This window comes from Amblyomma mixtum, chromosome 1, assembly GCF_055824585.1.
Source record: "Amblyomma mixtum isolate Tamu chromosome 1, ASM5582458v1, whole genome shotgun sequence".
Taxonomy (NCBI): Eukaryota; Metazoa; Arthropoda; class Arachnida; order Ixodida; family Ixodidae; genus Amblyomma; species Amblyomma mixtum.
In genome coordinates, this window is record NC_143012.1 from 186,831,380 (window position 1) to 186,851,787 (window position 20,408).

Genomic DNA, 20,408 nt, shown 5'->3' on the forward strand with positions numbered 1-20,408 from the left:
GGGACGGACGCGGAGCTCGTGGCAAAAGTAGTAAACACCTACATCGGCGACACAGAATCCCTCCCCCTCCCGCAGTACAAGGGCACTCCTAACGAGACTCTCGATGCGCCCATAACAGAGGCGGAGGTTAGGGCCGAAATTTTGACTTTAAAGACGCGATCGGCCCCCGGCCCAGACGGGGTTACGAACAAATTATTAAGGAATCTGGACGACATGTCCATAACGGCGCTCACGAAATACATGCAGGAGGTATGGAGTAGCGGCCGTCTCCCTCAGCAGTGGAAAACTGCAAACGTGGTGCTAATCCCTAAGCCGGGTAAACCGCCCGGATTAGAAAATCTCAGACCAATTTCCCTAACCTCGTGCGTAGGAAAGCTTATGGAACGCGTCATCCAGGCTAGACTGACACGCTTCATGGAGCAGAACGACCTGTGGCCGCATGAGATGGTCGGGTTCCGGCCGGGCTTGTGTACGCAGGACGTGATGCTTCGCTTGCAACATGACATTATAAATTCGAGATCCAAAGACGCGAAGGTGATCTTAGGTTTAGATCTAACCAAAGCCTTCGACAATGTTAAGTATGCGGCCGTCCTTGCGGGGCTTCAGGACATAGGTGTCGGCGAAAGGACGTATAATTACATCAAGGATTTCCTGTCGCACAGGACGACAAAACTAAAATTTCAGGACTTAGAATTCCCCAAGGTTTACCTAGGAAGTAAGGGAACGCCACAGGGATCGGTGCTCTCCCCCTTCCTTTTTAACGTGGCAATGAGGGGCCTGCCCGCCGCACTCAGGAACATAGACGGCATAAAATTTAGCTTGTACGCAGATGACATCAACATATGGTTGAACAGTGGTAGTGACGGTAGCATAGAAGAGCGGCTGCAGGCAGCGGCAGACACTGTAGTGTCCTACGCGGCCGAAAGGGGCCTTGTGTGTTCGCCGCAGAAATCAGAACTTTTTGTTTACAATCCGAAAGCGCTCCGGTGCAAGCGCGACTGGAATTTTGAAATTAAGGTAGAGGGCAAAGCTGTACCGAAAGTTAATCACATCAGGATCCTCGGACTTTTTATCCAAGAGGACGGTTACAATGAAGGAACGATCAAGAAGCTCAGCAACTACGCTGCGCAAGTAACAGGGATCTTCAGGAGGGCCGCGCTGAAGGGCAGGGGCCTCAAAGAAAGCAGCCTCTTGAAACTGACGCAGGCGTATATTATTAGCCGAATATGCTATGCCACGCCATTCCTCGATATTAGGGTAAACGAGAGAGAGAAGATCGACGCAATTATTCGGCGTTGCGTCAAGAGGGCGCTGGGCCTACCTATCTCCACCTCTACAGACCGCCTGTTGGAAATGGGGGTGCATAATACTTGGATTGAACTCGCCGAGGCGGTGCGAATCGCCCAGCTCGAAAGACTGAGTACAACGAATACGGGCCGGACCATCTTAGAGTGGGTCGGCCGAAAAGTAGATAGGGGCATATGCGACAAGGTCGCCCTACCGCCACAATGTCGCGAGAATATCATAGTTCCCCCCCTCCCCCGCAACATGCACCCAGAACATCACCGGGAAAGACGGGAGAAGAGGGCGGAGGCGCTGGTTAAAAGGGCCGGAAATTTCAGGGCAAATGAGGTTGCCTACGTGGACGCAGCGAGTGGCAGGTCAGGGGCGGTGGTCGCCTCAGTAGTCGACGGCCGAGGTGCACCAGGCGCTGCCGCCTCCATTAGGAGTAGAAACATAGATACGGCCGAGGAGGTCGCAACAGCGCTTGCTTGCGCCGGAACCAAGGCTAGTTTGATTCTTAGTGACAGCAAAACAGCAATCTGCAACATCGGAAAGGGCAGGGTCTCGCCAGAAACAGCTCGAATTCTGTCCGCAGCCAAAATTGATCGCAAGATCACCTTAATTTGGGTCCCAGCACACACATCCGTCCCCGGTAACGAGGCGGCCCACATGTTAGCCCGAGATCTCTACTTCCGGGTAACTGTACAGCCGCCCGACCCCCAGGGGATGGACGAACGTTTGCAAACGTACGCGGAAATCGCCGTGCACTACAGGTTAGGCAGGCGTCTAATGCCACCACCAGGTCCAAACTTAACCAATACAGAGGCCATCGCCTGGCGACGATTTCGTTAACCCTGTCTGGTTATTTCAAACCACGTTAGACGATAAAAAAGGTGACAAATGTAAGACCTGCGGAGCGAGGGGGACCCTCGATCATATAATTTGGCAATGCCCTGGATCCCCGGGTGCTGAGGACAATATTAAGAGTAGAGAAGCCTGGGAGGCCCTTCTGCGAAGCGAGGTCCCCGCCGACCAGAAACGAGCTGTCCGCCTGGCGGCTGAAGCCGCGAAGAGACAATGTATCTTCGCCAGTCTTTAGTCGCGGAGGTCCCGTCCCCTAGGCCTGCGTGCCAGGGACGGGGAGTAGGGGGCCTCCTACATCGGTGGAAATAAAAGTTATTATCAATCAATCAATCAATCAATCAATCAATCAATCCGTACAGACACGAAGTGCCCCCAACCAATGCAAGCATGTTTTTTTTTTATCATATTGTTTTCATCAGAGCAAAAGACGGAGATGACATCAGCATAGGCCAACATCTTAATTTTACACTGTACTAGCGACAAGCCATGATTAGCTGTGTTTTTGAAGAAACTGAGCTATAGGTAGTCGAGATATATAACGCGAGTTACAAAGGCGATGTAGAGCAGGGGATGAAAATAAAATATTTTTGGTAAACTCTCTAGATGTATGCTGCAGGTGTGCGAGAGTGTGTGTGTGTGTGCGGGGGGGGGGGGGGGGGGGGGGGTGACTGGCAAGCCGCTTTTGGGGCGACAGAAAGATTTCTTGGCTGTATATACCTCCAAATACAAGGAAACTTCCGCTGATAGTGGGCGCATGTAGCGGTCCTAACGGCGCCCGCTTAAGCATTTTGCGCCGGGGAAATTCCCGATTGACACTACCTTCAAGAAAGACCTATTACTCGCCTCACGGGGACTCCGAAAGTGCTGAAGCTGAAATGTTTTGTAGATGAAAAATCCATCAGCTTTTCTTTTCATGTATCTCATCAGATAGAGTCTAGTATACGTAGCCGGTGTACACTAATGCTGAGTTCTTTTGATTTCGCGGCCCTTGCGTAAATTTAAATCTTTTTGCCGCGGACAGTAAAACATCTCGCATTGAGCAAATTTTGCAGTGCTGTTTTATATGCTGATATCATAAAGAAAAGTAAACAACAAAACAAGGTTGAATAAAAACCTCGTTCAGAATTTTTTACAGTCTGAACCCGTTTGAACCCGTTTGAACCGGTTCGACGCTATCCGGAGCGGTTCGAACCGGAACGGAATGTCGCTCCGGAGCCGAACCCGGACCTGAACCCGAAATGCGTGAACCCGAACCTGAACCGAACCCGAAAAAATTCCGGTTCGACACCCTGGCTAGGGGTCCCACGGCGACGGCGCGAGGTGGAGGCCGGCTCTCTCATCCGATGTCACGTGGTGTGACGTCACGGTGTCACGTGGTGTCACGGCTAGGGGTCCCACGGCGACGGCGTGAGTGGTAGCTCTAGCAATATGCTTCGCATAAAATGTGCCAAGTATACAGCCAGGTCACATAAAAAAAAATGGGGGAGCAAGTTCGAAAATTAAATGGCAGTTTCTCACCGCTCACAATTCCTCTTTTGACAACACCTGGTGCGCAAACAAGTATAAAGGAACAGGCAGACATATTATGGGAGCATTTTGCTGCAGTTTCAAATTCGTCACATTATACCCAGTCATTTCTAAAATACAAAAATATAGCCGAAAAGCAAAGACTCCCAACTAGTGGCAGCACTAATGAACTATACAATAGTCTCTTCACACTCCCAGAACTAAATAGAGTGCTGTCTGCCGGAAAACTAACTGCTCTGGGGCCTGACGAAATACACTACTAAGTGCTGGCCCAGGTCTACCAGCTTGCCTTCAATGGCAAATGTGCCTGTACGTTTGGTGAACTGTGCTCGAAGTTGCATTCACACACAAGGCGGAATGCAGTACTTAGCCAGATGGCGGACTACTCGCTTTTTGTAAACAATCTGGGACACCGTGTCATAAAAGCACTGAAAATTTAGGTCTCTTGCTCACACGTTCTAAGCTGGCTGCAAGGTTTTTTTTTTTTTTCATTTTTGCCTTAAAGCACTCGGTCTGTCGCAAACTTAACTGCGCTAGAACCATGCTAGAGCTGAAAAAGAAACAGAAGATAGGACAGTTGCTGCCTCCCTTTTGTTGGTAACGCTGTTCGAAATTTCTTGCTGGAATCTCATCGACTGCCTTGCTAAAGCTTACAGTATTTTCTTTTTGTATGCTTTATTATATTTGGAATTAATCACTTCATTTTTTCTCTCTCTTCAATCCGAACTCATACTTTTTTTCACTCCCTGCCCTCCTTGTGATAGACTCCCCCGGTTTTGCTCTCCCGTGTGCTTTTCTTTTGCTTTTAGTATGTACATGTGAATAGCAACCTTTCCCGATTCTTGGCCGATCCCCGGGTGCGGGCATGTGCCATCTTTTCAAAGGCTAACAACCACCACCTTTAGCGTTTCATTGCCAAATAGTGAATATCTGCTTCAGCGGTACTGCCTAGATATGGTGAACACAAGAACTAACGTTGTGAGCCAAAAGTGAGGTGAGCGAAAAGGCAAATGCAACCGCGGCGTGTAGCAGACGATCCGCACCCCAGCGCCGGGCGGAGAACAGCAGCGCCAGATATGTTGCCATGAAGCGGAGGCGTGCGGAACTACGCTTTATCCCAGGCCGGTCGGCGCACCTACTCATCTCGCCACCGTACGGGCCGTAAAGGAAGGCAGGAAGGTGGGAGAAAAGAAGAGGTGTATCTCCAAGTAATTTTTCATTCATGTTTGCCGTTCGCGGCATTAACTATGGTTTGCGCGCTCGTTTCACAGTAGTTCTTCAGTGGCATCGCCGAAAAACTGGCAGCTACATGGGCTGCTACCGCCATTGAGGCAGGCCTGGCGCTTTCGAGCTGTGACTGCCCCGCTTTCGAACTTCCCTTCACGACCGGAGCGCTGCGCGATGGAAGACCACTCCTTGCCTGGCTGCGCGAATGGCAGCGTGCTAGAATATTACACTGCGTTATACTCGAATGCTGCCACAGCAGATTCGGAAGCCGGCTGCTCGAATTACATTTCGCTCGGATTTTCTGGTACACTGGGCTGGAGTGCTGAGGATGCGAAACGTGCCGAGGATGCGAAACGTGCTGAGGATGCGAAACGTGCTGCGGATGCGAAACGTGCTGCTAGAGCAGAGGCTGAACGTCGACGCCGTGCGGATCCTGCCGTTCGCGCTTACCAAGCAGAAGTTCAACGTCGACGCCGTGAGGATCCTGCCGTTCGCGCTGCCAATGCAGAATCGAAGCGCCGTAGCCGCCAAAAACCTGCCGTCCGAGTGGCAGAGCTGGAAGCGAACCGCCGGCGCCGTCAGGATCCTGCCGTGAGAGCCGCCGAGGCAGAGAGTAACCGCCGGCGCCGTCAGGATCCTGCCGTGAGAGCCGCCGAGGCAGAGAAAAGGCGTCGTCGCCGTCAAGATGCTGCCGTTCGAATGGCTATGGCGGACGCGATTCGAGCCGCCGAGTCTCAAGCGAGACGGGAAGCGCGTCGGGCAAAGCGTGACGGTTCAACCCAAGTTTTCGAGCGTCAGTCCCACGTCAATCCGTTTGGGTATACGTGTTCAGTATGTAATCTCTTGTTGTTCAAGAACAATTTGACTGCGCTCCCCGAAGCGTGCTACTCGACCTTGCGACCAGTGTTTCCTGAAGCGGACTTGACTTCGTTCTATTTGTGCTGGGCGTGTAAGCAGTCTGTGCTTTTGGGACATGTACCGCACTTATCAACGGCGAACGGTTACGGATATCCCGCAATGCAGGTAGGTCCACCACCGTGGAGCGCTGTGAGCGAGAAACTACAAAATTCCCCTAGAATTGCATTTGCGCCATTTCTGTGGTGTCCAGTACAGGATAAAGGGGACTTCGAACGTGTGTGGATGTTGATGAAATGGTGGTTGCACTTCCTGGAAACGCAGAGCACAGTTCTTCTGAAATGCTGAATGGTGGCGAAGACAACTTACTTGGCCAGTGCAGTGTGAAAAGTCCTTGCCATGGTTGCAGGTTCAGAGTAAGAGTACATTGCACAAGCATGAAAAGGTTAATATTAACACCAAAAACTCTGTACAGGTATCACGAAGAGGCGCCGAATGGTAATGACAAGGACGCGGAAGAAACAAACATTTCCCGAATGGAGTGGCCTCTCACAAAAGTGCTACGACTGCTACGACTCTTGATACAATTAGTGGTTGGTCGTAGTACAAAAAGGAAGGAAAAGATTTTTGCTGGCTGCGGTGTATTCAATCATATCGAGAAGTACCTGAGCTGCAGCCAGCGGAAATTAAAGGGATAGGGAGAGGGAAAGAAAAAGGGGAGGAAGCAACAGTAAGAAAGCCAGTTCTCTGATATATGGGACAAGAACAAATCCTCAGTCATGGCACCTGGCCCATATAGAGCTTATTTGATTAGCACACAGAGCAATAGTCATTTCGTTTTGTAGATTATATGCAGAGAGAACTATGGCCAATAGATCAGTTGGAAAAGCCGACTCAAATCATTTATTCTGTGAGTCAGATCTGCAGTTCTGACAGCTAGGAAGTCTCTTCACTTCGTGTTCGGTACTCTTTCACTCTCACCTTCATCCCTTCCCTTACAGCGCAGTTCAGGTGTCCACCGAGATATGGGAGACAGATACTGCGCCATTTCCTTTCCTCAAAGACCAATTTACCAATTTCCCCGGCAGGGGCATGTGCTACATGTTGATGTTGGTCAGTTGCGACACCACGGGTTCCTGAGCATTCGCAGGGACATCCCCGCAGGGGGATGATGGTGAGCAGTGCGCCACCACGGACCCGAGCACCCGCGCTTAGCCGTGCGTGGCATCGCCATGTCCGGGGAAAAGGGGATCCTGGTGGTTGAGCTGATGCCGAGCGTATGGACCTTTAAGGCCCCTCGGCGGAGGCAACACACCACATACAAGCTTTGCCGATGTAGTGCGATGGGGTGACCCATCATACCGGCCTCTGGCACCTGCCCAGACCTCACACAGTGAGGCTGCGGCGGAGCCATCCTCGCCCCAGGCGGAAGTAGCTAATACCCCTGTGACACGGGCACTTTCATGCAGAAAATTAGAAACACTGAGGAAGGAGCATTTTGCAGTTTTTGATAATGAACACGTACCATTCCATCCAACTTTGCTCTTAGGTAAACATGCACTTGTTGGCATTTCACAGGTTTTTAAGTTTTTAAACATAGCAGGTGTTTTAAACGAATTGTAGATGTAATGAAATATGGTCAGTTTTTTTACAACAAGCAGATTTTTTGAACCACACCTCAGCCACACTCTCGTCCTGAGGAGAAGGCTGAGGTCTTTGTTCGATTTGTTAGGAGCCCCGACATCCTTGCGCAGCCAAGGGTGGCTGCAGAGGTTGCCCGACTTTCTCTCTGTTGGCATCACTGGGTAGCGAAAATAACATTTTAGGCCCTCTACACCACGGTCACTTCATTTTTATAGAATTGTGCAGAAAACTTTTCTATACCTTGTGCTTGGCACATGGTGGCCTTAGCCGCCTGTGTGCCATTAAACCCAACACAACAAAACAATTTTGCCCAGATACTGCCGTACAGTAAACTTTTCTTCAAGACAATTAATTTGCACACACTTAACTCTCTCTGTGCTTAGGGTGAATCCCTATGTTGGGTATATTTCAGTTAGGAAGTAATTACTGATCAGCATTCCACCTGAACGCAGTAAACAGCTGTAAATGAAAGCTGTGCAGTTTTCTCAGAAGCTTCACATTCGAGGGAAAAATCCCCTGTACGAGGCAAAATTTTCGCATTCAAATCAAAATTGGCGACAGGTAGTCTCTCCCCGCCTTTGCATCTTTGTGGCTGATTCTAGCTACAACTATAGATGCTCCAGCACAGTGGAAGTACTTCAGCCAAACTAAAACTAAGACCCAAGGAACAGAACCCTGGACATAAGATTTGTATCTAAACTGCTATTTTTCAAAACAGCTTTCTTCAAACACCATGACTGTTTGTGCGAGTTTCCTAAGTGCAGTATTGATGCCATCTAACACTGCTCCCCCCCGAATTGTTTTGATAGTCTCTTGCTGCTTGTGTTTTCTGCATTGTTTGTAAGGATTCGATCACTTCTTGGTAGGATTATGTTTGGTGCCATGCTTGCTTTAGCTGTGTTAGAAATAACTGCAGAGTTCCGCTACCTTGAATTTCGTCTGCAGTCAATACGTTACAACGAATGCAGCCGCACAAGCATGTTACAGAGTAAGCATGAGTGCACACAGAAAACGAGGTCTCATTGCGATGGCTGCCACTGCCTCATGTTGTGTGCACTTGTTGAAGTCCTATGCCCACCACTAACTCACTTGTCAGTCACTTCAGGCGAAGAATGTGGCACTGGTGACTGAAGAGCCTTTGCATTTTCCGCAGGAGTCCAATGGCCTTAACACGGGACCGGAAGCTGCTTCTGCTCTGGAGGGCATTTCAACCCAAAGGAAGAGGCCATACTTGTGCAAGAAGCACACCACGAAAAGCAGAGGCACCAGCACCTCTTCACTAACACGCATCAGGAACGCTCCATCAATGCGCAGCAGAAACACACAGACCGAAGTCTGCACACATGTCGACAGGGGTGAGTAAAGTGGTTGGTGCCTTCCTTTGCAAGGTGTCTAAATGTTCATGTCCTGTGCTTCCAGTGACGCAAACCGCAAGAATTGTAATCGCAACAGCAACGCAGACATAAGGTCTGCACTCGACATCTCTGGGTGCCCGGTCTGCGTCCATGTTTTATGGTAAGCATCGCCTTGCATGTTGCCTCATCCAACCGTTTGTGCATGGCTTTGGCCGTACCCTTGCTGCTGATGTTGCAGCTGCTGTACACTGACGCGAGTGACACAGTGGTAAGTGGGTCAGCGCTCACCTTGAGACAAGCGTAATGTTGATCACTTGGGTATGAGTCATTTGGTTCCACAGTGAACTTGTAAAGGGGATGTAACCAGGTATTTTCTCATCTCGGCGCTCAGTTATGCTGGTGGCGGAATGAGTGCTCCTCAAGGAACTTGCTAGCTATATTTCCTTTTGGGCAAATATTCTTAGAAGGCGCCCCCCAGCTTCGACTGGCACTCGTGCACAGTGCCATTTCTTTATCAATATCAAATGTGAGCTCTGCAGAATGTTTGCCTCAGCCGTCCACGCCAGCTTTGCAGGAGCATTTTGCTGCAGTTATGTTCCTTGATGCGTCCAACTGCATGCAGGCAGTAATGCGGCATGTAAAATCTGTTTTGTGTATTATAACGGTTACCTGAAGGAATTAAGTTGCACTTACTTCCAGGTCGTAGCTTGGCGCATTCAGCTTTGTCTGCGGTATGTGCTTAACGAATATGTGCGTGTCCGCACCTTGACGCTCGCGCATGTTGTACACATGGCTTGCCTCGTACAGGCTCTTCCCTTTTTCAAGATTGCCTGATTGGAAAAACTGCGTGCGGTTATTTGAGCTTTGAAAGCAGCACCGCAGAATGATGGGTAAAGCCATTCTCGCCGAGTGTAACCGGCTACGCCGCTCCCTCCTCAGTCCTCTGGCGAGCATTTTGCCACGGGCGGCGCTGTTCCGCTGAGGCTACGGTGGTGCCATACAATGGCCGCCCGGCCCCTATAGTCGTGAAATAGTGCTGAGGATGAAGACCGATCGACATGGTGTCTGCCCCATCCTCTTGTGAGTGCTTGATATGAAGTAATGCTGCCTTGAAAGCGCCCCTGACCAGGTGTGGACATTTCAGGTGAATAAGCTCAGTGCTTACATCGAGCAGTTGTGATTGTCTCTGTTCTGACATCTGACAAGAAAATGACCGCAAAGGAACAGCATACCGCACTACCCTAACTGACAACTGGTCGAGTTTTGCAAGAATATATCTAGACAGAAAACAGAGAAAGAGGAACCTTGGAGGGAGAATACTGCTCTGTCATGAGAAATCAGGTGTTGTCCTGTCACAGGGTAGAACGGTAAAAAGATAGAAACACCTGACAATGAAGAGGTATAAAGAAGCAACCTGGATTAAAAACAGTAAAGAGGCAAGCTGTAAAAGGTAAATGTGCAAAAGTCAACATGTGGCCATAAAGGGCAAAGATAAAAGCAGAAAAAGGAATGTCTGTTAAACGCAATGAAAGAACAGACATTTGTCAAGGATGTGATGTGCTTAGCTTGTCAAGGAATAAAACTGCTGAAGCTGCCTTCCTTCTCGGTGAGAGCCACAGGTGCAGTACAACACACTTTTCTTTGTTGTTCTTGATTGCCACTGCAGCCGAAACTTCTCATGCTTCTCATGTCAAGGGAGTGCCATGTTTTGTTGCAATTTCCGCTTTGTCTACCCCTTCTGTGCTTCGCCACACGATTCCCCTTCTCTAGTCAAGTGACGGGTGACGAGTACTTTTCTCTGTGTTGGCCAATCTGGATTTCCTGTTCGTTTGGTGTCGACAGTCGCACAAGGACAGCGTATTCATACGCATTACGTTTAACCCTTTGAGGGTCGAATTATTTTGAAGAAAACTTTCCCAGGTGGTCAAATTACTTTATTGCGGATCTTGAATCTACAAAATGTATATAATCGAGAATAAATAGTAAAAAAAAGTTAGGAACAGTACTTTGGTGACAGCATCACTCACAACTGGAAAATGTTCAATAGAATAGAATAGCAACGGTGATAAGCAAGCTAAGAGCAGCACCAATAAAGATAGAAATCAACTTTCACCGCCTCTGCAAAACAGTGCCCACAAAGAGAAAACACGTTTCGCGCGACTCCGTTGCGAAACCGCGTAGGCGCGTTGCCACAGAGGGCGAGAATACCTCGCGAGCAACGGTGATAAGCAAGCTAAGAGCAGCGCCAATAAAGATAGAAATCAACTTCGGCAGCCCCTGCAAGATAGTGCTGACAAAAAGAAAACTCAAATTTCGCGCGACTCCGTTGCGATCATGCGGCGAAACCAAAACTACAAAAGGGGTGTTGCCGCAGTCTGTGTTGCCGCAGTCTGTGCCACCGCGCTAAAGCTAGACATAAGTTCTGCTTATCTCCGTAAGAAGGCAGCACAAAATTCAAACACTTCTTGTAAGTCCTAAGAGGTGGCAGCACCCCCCAGTGAGCATGCATTGTTCTTTTGGCGCAAAATTTCAAACGGAAGATCGAAATCGTACCCGTACGGCAAAGACCTTGCGGGACTGAAAACCGCCGCCGTACATATACGGCAAAAACCTTCAAAGGGTTAACGAGTTTTCAGCAATGACAGGCGCTGTTAAGCACAAAGTGCACGTGTTTCTTCCAGAACTGCTGCTTTTTCCATGGTGTTAGCACCATCCGGATGACAGTGTGTTGCGCTTTGGCGTCTCTGGTATCATACCAACAGTGGCAGGAGTTAGTGGAGCCGGGGCCACAACCTATCAGCTCAATGGCAGCTTTCACACCTGCTGGCTCTTTCTGTTGGACTGATGGTGTCCTGAAGAGAGAGAGCGTGGATCGGCTTTGCAGTCGGGTGCCGTCTCGGTTCGAGGGTAGCTAAGTTTCCACGTGCAGCTGTGCGAGCGGAGCTGGGTCGTTTTCCTTGGCACATGCAGCTGGCACCTACATGGCGTGTTTCTCGGTATGACGGGACATGGTGGTGTTTGTCTGCACGACGTTGAACATTTTCGACAGAAGGATCTACTGCTTTGTGACGTGTGCCTGAGATGGGAAGGTTGACTTCATCAAGATGGCGTTTACGGGAAATCGCAGAACTCACCGCTTCATGATGACGTGAAGCTTTGGCGATGATACTTGTTCCATCTGATTATTATAGAACTTAAGAGGAGGTCTCTGAAGTTCCCAGGTCATGGTCAACAATGGAAGGCCAGCTGGCTTGTTCTGTTGTCTGAGGCAGACCCGACGGCCTCTCAATGATGCATAGTTGTGGGGGGCGTGGTGGAGGCTTGTTGTGATAAATATAAGATGTTGGTAACATTGCTGTGGGTGCTGCTGAAGTGGCTTGGAAGGCCTTCTTTTATTAATCTGGTACATATGAGGATGACCTGAAGGTTTCTTAATGATTCGCTGTCTCGTTGAGGCTTGCAGTTGTGGACATGGGGAATAGTCTTGTATGCTGTACATGAAAGCGCCTACTTGGAGTTGTTGCCGATTTGGCAGCCTCAACTCGCTGCGCTGCGGCTAGCTACTTTGGAGGCATTGTAATGGTCATCCCCGTCATTGTTGGCAACAGCAAAACACTGTCATGATAATATTCTTGAGGTCATCTCATTATGTTGCATTCCCGAAAGTGACAGTGATTTACCACCACCATACCTCACTGAAGTTGTCAAACATGTCTGTTTCCGACGAGGAAAGAACTGAAGCCACTTTTCAGTGGGCTCATCATCTGGTGCTCTGGCATACTTCGTGGTGTTTAGAGGCTCCGGGGATGTCAGCACGATGCAGTGGATGTCAGGTACTTTTGTCAGCGTGTGTGACATGGAGCCGAGGCAATGTTAACGGAAGGGCATGTGTACTCCTATGTCCACTTCGTTCCCTTCATTCCTCAGTTGTCCCACAGAGACATTATGGGCAGACCTTGCATGATCCCTCACACATTCTTGAAAATATCCCCTAGTTTGGTCACTGTACACTTTTCCACAGGACAGAGGGATGTTGTACACGACTGTCCCTCTTTACAGCTGGTGTGCTGCTTCTGATGGTGCTGTTCAAGCTTGAGGTCTCCTCTTCCTTTATTCACCTTCGCGCACATTGCTGTGCCTTTGTTAGGTAGTGCCTTCCTTAGGTAATTGGAGTGACGTGCAGCTTCCTGTGACAATCCTCTTGAGGTTGCGCTACAGCCCATGGATGTGGGTTGTGAGCTGCCTTATGCTCACCAGTACTCCCACCTGTGGTAAGGCTGTGCATTTGGCTGCTAGTAATGCCCTTGTACCATCAGAACGTTTCACAGGAAGCAGAAATGAATGTTGCTGGGTGACCGGCTTCTTCTAGTCTGGCGATCTTTCGTAGCAAAGCTTGGGCCCATTTGGCGTTCACACGAACACTCCAGACTCTGCTAAGAGCCATAATGGCCAGCCTTCACTTGACAATCTTGGAGTGACATCGAGTTGCGAATCAAAGGGTTCAGATTTGTTTTGTTTTTTTTTGCACCTTCTATCGAAAACATTCAGCCCTCACTTATTCTGATTGAAAAGGACATTTCCCATCGTTTGTGAGGTTGAGGAAAGTAATTCTCTGGTTTTGTGGGACTTAGGACGTGAAATCGAGGTTAAGGCAACTGGCTTGGGAGGCCTCTATTACGGCGCATGTCCTGTGTCTTCTTTTTTTTAAACAAAACTTCGTGCTGGGCTAGTTGGTAGGCTAGTTGGTAGCGCTCCGTGTGTGTCGTTTCCTTTCTCTGTGTTCGTCTTTTGCGCTGAACCAAGTTTCAACTATGTTCTTTTTCTTTGTGCCTCGTTTAGTTTGCACCCCCGTATTTCCATCCTCCTGGATGGAAATACGTATTTCCTGCCTCCAACTAGCCCAATTTTCCATCTTATTGAGCTCTATTACAGCGTCTTCACAGTCGAACATTTCATATGTGACTTCTTGCAGAGAATGAGGAAATTATTGACATGCCTAAAGACATCCAGCACCTGCCTGTTGCACGTGTTGTCCTGAACCTTTTTCTCAAAGCAGTCTGAACAGTTCGCACCAGTGAGGTGCCACCCGCGAGCCAATGCAGATACCATTTTTATTTTATGCAATTTTTACCCTTGGCAGTGCTTAACTGTTGCACACAAGCAGCGCTGAACTACTCAAGGAGCTACTGAGCTACGCCCAAACCGCTTCCTCAATGCCAATGGATGAGCCTGGGACTACGTGTGCACCATGCTCCTAAAGAGCGGTGATAGCAGGGACAGAGTTGCAGATTTCAAATGGGTTCTGCGACTGCACTTGCTATGTCATTGTTTCACACGTGAGGTTGGCACGTACTCTTGCATAGCGTTTTTCCACTGAGGCAATAACACAAAACAATCCTAGGTCCTTGTGCATTTTCACATCAATTGTTTGTCAGGCTCACGTCATGTGTCTTGCCTTTGTTTTCATTTTCTTGTTGGCAGTCACACTGTTTTCTCTGTGCAAACTAGCTCAGAAACATTATTTTGCCATTTCCAATGATTAAAACCAGACGCGCCCTAAAAGGTGGTCAGATATTCAAATTAAAGCCCATTCATACTGTCTTCTCAACGAAGTCAACCAAGGTGACGCACAGCCGCTGAACATTTCATTGGTGCACCTTTCAAATCCACAGCCGCCGCGGTGGCTCAGTGGCTATGGTGCTCGGCTGCTGTCCCAAAAGACGCGGGTTCGATCCCGGCCACGACGGCTGGAATTTCTTTGGAGGAGAAATTCTAGAGGCCCGTGTGCTGTGCGATGTCAGTGCACGTTAAAGAACCCCAGGTGGTCGAAATTTCCGGAGCCCTTTGCTACGGCGTCTCTCATAGCCTCAGTCGCTTTGGGACGTTAAACCCCATAAACCAACCAAACCTTTCAAATCCACAGGTGAATCATGGACATCATCTGATCATTTTGATAGTTTCGAAATTTTTTTTTTGTTCTGGCACATTTACTTTGTGTCTGCTTAAGGTGCCGAGTGGTTTGCTCATCAATTACTTCGTTCATTGCAGCCCCACAGTCTCCTCAAAAAATAGCTTGTGCTCAGGGCGACACAGCGTGGTCTGGTGTGCAGGCGTTGAAATAACTTGGTCATGTGACGTACTTCACTCCTCCCCCTTAAAAGCGTGGGACAAGGGAAAATTTCCCTTGCGGGCGCTGGTTGCCCGGACGGGTCAGCGAAAAACCTCTGAGGGTTCACGGCAGAGAGAAGGGTGGCGATATGCCTGATTGCAAGAGATGCAGGCCTGCTATTACTGAGGCTCTTCAAATATTCTTTGCGGCCACGCCTATCACAAATGATGCTTGGCAGTCACTAGGGCTTAGCAAATTGTGGTTGGGAGCCCTTTCTGGTGCCTTGGTTTGCTGCTGTAGCGGTCCTTCTTAGAAATGCAGCTTAAGATATGATCCTTGCCCCGTAAAAAAAAACTTGAGACGCTTAACGACTGAAGATGCAAAACTAGTGGGGACTAAAGTTGTCTTCGTATAAGGGCATGGTGGCAGTACTGTGGGAAAGAAAAACATAACGTTGCATAATATTGGACACGGGGATACGGTGGCCGCAACTGGCAAAGGACAGGGTTAATTGGAGAGACATGGGAGAGGCCTTTGCCCAGCAGTGGACGTAGTCAGGCTGATGATGATGATGAATATTGGGGAAGCGTAACAATGAGAAGCCAAGAGAGATTAGCGTAAATTAGAGAACAAAGAGAGTTAACTGGAAATAAAAAGATAGAAATGGGCTTGTTCAAGGCATTAACCCTTTAACTTTTTTACTCACCCCTGCACACTCCTGCCGATTTTTTTTTTATATTAGTTTCCTGGAAGTTTTATACTAGTATGTGCTCTGCAGGACATGTAGACATTTTTATTCAGGATAATCTCATAGATAATAGTTGTACAGAATGAAATCTTCGAGCAGAAATCTCGCCCGTCAGGCGGGGTAGTGAGATTCGGAAAATTTGGCATAGGCTACCCATGGCTAAGGCAGGACCACACAGGTTGGAACTCAGTGGGGAGGCCTTTATCCTACTCTGGCTGTTGATGGTTATTTCACCCAGTACATTCTTTACAGAGGCCCTGAGACACCCGTTGAGAGTGGCAAGCTGACACAGTTGGCAAATCTAGTACACACAGGGGAACACCTTGCCAAAAGTACAAGGTCTTGCATGGTGTGTCATCATCAGGCATGCAAGAAAGAGGCCAATCTTAATGCCCTGCAGTTATCATTGCCCTGTGCCAACCCCAGCCACCCTGTCGCTGCAAATTTTCTATCCAAGCAAATAAGCACATACTCACTTTTCTCGCATTGCATTGTACTCTCCGTCTTCAGATACATTTGTCTTTGAATCCTTTCTACTATGCTGACAGACTCTGGCTATCTGTTCTGTGCATTAGGTGACACAAAATCCATTTCTTTCTCCTGGTTTTAGTTCGGCTGTAATCATTTCGAGTTAGTTTCTTGTCCCATTCTCCTGTTTTTCCCCTATCATTTTTCCCAGTTTGCTGCGTTGTCCAGTCAATTTTTAGCTTTTTCAGTAACCTCAAAGTCTCAGCCTCACATGTGAGTGCAGGCAGGATATGAATGTTGCATACTTTTTTCTTGGGGGATATTGAGGCATGAAATTTACAACCTGGGAGTGCCTCCAACATGCACTTCATTAAATTCTCATTTTCGTGGTTATTTCCTTCACGAGGTTCTGATCTGCATTCACTACTTCTGCTGAACATTTTCTCTGATGTGTTTCAATACCTCATTGCATACCATTAATTAGTAAAGCTACAAAGATGGCTAGTTGGTTGTACACTTTGAATATATCAGGTGCGCTGCAGTCTTTCATTAATGTATACAAGGGGACAAACCTGTTTCGTGTCTGTTGTACCCCCCCCCCCCCCCCCTCTGTTCTTCCTAGCGTGCCTGATACACTCAAAATATCATTAAGTGTTTTCTTCTTCACATTAATTTTCGCAGGTTAGTTTTCATGCCTACCGTTTTACTCTGTTACTTGTATTTTTCAGTCCTCAGTCTTTCACTGCAATTTTTTCCGAGTAAATTACTGGGGAAGTGTCACTGGAACATCTCAGATTTCAGTGGCTTTTCTCCATTAGTTCTTATCGATATTTCTTGTCAGTCTCCCACCTTCCGAGTATCTTTCATAGACACACTGTGGACAGCAGCGAAGAGATTATGTCGCATGAACTTACTTCCTTTCTGATTAGAGTTCTATCACTTTTCCTGTGCTGTATACGATTGTGGTCACTGTGCAGTCCCTGTAGGAATTTTCTAGCACGTTTGTGTACGCTTTCTGAATGCTGCAAGGTGCTCAGCTGGATTAGTTGGGACAATTGGTACATCCTCAGTGCAAAAGACTGGTCGTGAGGCTGAAAAGACAGACGAACAGCAGTGCTTTCTAGCAACTGACGCTTTTAACACAAAAGCGTTCTGCAGAAAATTTGGCAGTCGCGTCAGCACTGTGAGCAAAAAATCCCCAGAGGAGCAACTTGGGTGGGCCACCTAGGTCATTCGCCCTTGTGGCACCATCACAACCTGCCCACCGGATTGTGGACAAACTGACCACCGTGGCAAGTGGCTGTAAAATGAATGATTGGTCGCGAAAGGTTGCTCGGGAGAGCAACCTGGTTCGCTGAAGCCCCACCAGTGGCAGCACCTGCTATCGTAGAGCAGTGGCCCATCGCTTATCCGCTACGCCAGTGCTTCACGATGTGATATGAGGACTCCCAGGAATCTAGAAAGTAAAGTAGAGAATGACCAATTTCGCACATATGGGCATTAACACTATCGCCTCATACCCTTAAAGGGTCAGTCTGCTGCATTTTATCGACCATATTTTCATTGCGGCAACCGATAGCTCTTTGCTCAAATTACCGTCTAGCCAGCTGTGGTGCCAAGAAGTGCGGTAGAACATTTTAAAATAGAATTTACTGATGTAGGAACACATCTGTATGAGATGGTAGTCTCATCTGGCAACCATCTGGATTTCCGCCTCGCGGCGACAAACATGGCGGCGCCCGTCGGAGCCGGACCTCTCGCTTCGGACTGAATTCTCGTTGTTGCTGCCTTTTTCAGTGCGTTCACTGGCCAGAAATTGGGCGCCGGTCTTTCGCTTCGTCTCATCTCGCCTATAAGAAAACATACGAGATAAATTTGCTTTATTTTAATAATTGGAGGCACGATTCTGCCGCTCCTAGGCTTAAGTGGAGAGTCGGTTTGTTTACAGCAATGGTTCTCGTCCTGAAAACCAGATGGCGCCACTATAGCCTGAGTTTATTTTTGCGTCTCTGCTAGCATACGCTGAACTAAAAGTGGGAATGTACCTGCGTTTTGCGTACGTGTAGCTATAAATATTCATGTGATTTACAGAAAAAGCAAGCGGTACGCCTTCTACAGTTTACTAGAACAAAATGTGCGTTTCTCTGACATTGGGGCATACAAATGGTACGTAGTATATTCACTTATGCTTCTACAAAAAAAGACTACCACCTTCTTGAACAAAATGAACGTTTCGGGTCACCACCATGCATTTTTACGAGACTTTTAAAGCCAAAATAAAATATAAATTCCTGCCTAAACCGGGAGCAGTTCCCTCGTTATTGATGTTATAGGGTGCCAACTACCAGAATATGCCATTATTTATACACTCATCTCGGTGAGTAGACTGACCCTTTAATGCTCAAGTGTCCCCTCCATTTTTAAAAAAAAAAGCCTTACCAAAAAATTCAGGGAGACACTTTGTTGACCTAAAGTGCGGTGAGGCGAAAGCCTCAAGCGCGGTGTTGCTGCTTGTGTCACTGATGCGTGGTTAAGATGTTAGTTAAGTACACAATTGTTTGTGAATCTTAAATGCTGGAGACACTGGAGGGCGTTTGGGAGGCATCCGTCTGATTCGACGCCTTTCTGCAAACACTCTCCAGCATCCTAGACAAGGAGAACTACATTTGTGTTGGCAGGAAGTAGCGTAGCCATTAGCACGCTGGCTGCGGAACGGAAGGATGCTGGCTCGAGTCCCATCGTGCACAAAGATTTTTTTTTTTTTTTTGGTCTGACTAGAAAAGCATGACACCTCTGCTGACAACCTTCTGTCGACAACGATGAGGCATTAAAGGCTTTTCGCCTTAAAAGAAGTATCTGCCGTTTTTTCAGCCTTTTCTTTTGTATTTTTTCTCTCCTCTTTCTCTCTTTCTTTGAAATGTGTGTAATTGCAAGTTTCCCCAATAAAAGTTGGAGAACCCTGCTCTTTTCCTGTCATGCGCTTAACATGCATGGACTTCGCCCTAGTGCCTTCTTACGTAGAGTGTGCATGTGTCAGCTGAATTGGATGTTGCTTTGTATTGGCATGTAGCAGTCGGGAAAGAAGCTCATAGCGAACCACCCTTCTTTCCTTGCAGGTTTTCCACCCGACGTACGCTGTCATGGGCACACTCTGCGATTTGCTAAATGGCCACATGGAACCTGATTCCTGGCAGCGCCACTCAACATCAACGCCTGTTACCTTCCATGGCGCTGGTTCTTTGGGTAGTGGTGACCAAGAAGCGGTCGCTCATTGGGTCATGACTTCTCTACACTTTGCGGAGGAACCACACGGCACCAGCACTCAGTAACTGCTGCAAGTGACACAGATGCGTGTCTGTGTATGATGAGCACAAGTCTGAAAAAAATATTTTCTCGTTTTCGAGCAATTGATACAGTTGTCTCTGTCATTTTCTTGCCTATTTTGGTGTAGTGTTGCCGTCAACTGTGTAATATGCCAAAATCCTTTCTTTGTCATCGCTGTTGTTTACACACTGGAGAACTGGAAGAATTAAGTTTATTAGGAAAGAGCCTTCGTCTGAAGCCATTTATGGAGGAGCAAAAGTGTGGATGTTTTCCATAAATTTAGTCAGTGGTAGAAGCGGACACAACTTGCAGAATAGATTGAACTGACTGTGAATGCGTATAGCATTCGCCACTGCTGTGCTTTTGACTGCTGTAGATGGCTCTGATCATCTTTTAGCTGTGTCATGATATACTGGCAGAAGGGCTGTAGGGCCCGCTAACATGGCTACTTTCGATAACTTTACTGTGTACACGGTGCATTTCATTATTCATGAGCTCAGCACATAGTACAATGTGTTTCTCGTGAATGGCTGCTGCAGAGTCCGTATAGCTTGCATTTTCTAGCGCCTTTACACACGCCTCAGCCACACCGTTGCTGCGCAATGCCTGAACTAGTGTTGATGTTTCCATTAAATTATATGCTTTTCCATTATCTACGAAAGGTATGCATGTAGCTTTGGTTTTGGTTTGGATTACGGGGTTTAACACCCCAAAGCAAAGCAATTGAGGCTGCGAGGGACGCCGTAGTGGCGGGCTCTGGATAATTTCGACCACCTCGGGTTCTTTAATGTGTACCGACATCACACAGTACACTGGCCTCTAGCATTTTGCCTCCATCGAAATGCAACCGCCGTGGCCGGGATCGAACCTGCATCTTTCAGGTCAACAGCCAAGCTCCGTGACCACTGAGCCACCACGGCAGCTGTATACACATGGGAGCTGGTTGCCTGCCCATTTCTCATCCCATGATTGATACTGTGAACACTGTCAGTTGTTAAATACT

The 20,408-nt window shown here is 48.0% G+C and overlaps 1 protein-coding gene across 1 annotated transcript in view; it reads left to right on the forward strand.

The window, feature by feature from the left end:
• Positions 1-19,492, forward strand: part of LOC149370236 (uncharacterized) — a 77,887-nt gene extending 58,395 nt beyond the window's left edge. Inside the window, exons 7-8 of the mRNA XM_089560683.1 lie at positions 8,821-8,916; positions 19,198-19,492. Of these exons, the coding sequence (XP_089416809.1) occupies positions 8,821-8,867 (47 nt within the window). The 3' untranslated portion in view covers positions 8,868-8,916; positions 19,198-19,492. The remainder of the gene's footprint in view (positions 1-8,820; positions 8,917-19,197) is intronic.
• Positions 19,493-20,408: the final 916 nt, after the last annotated feature.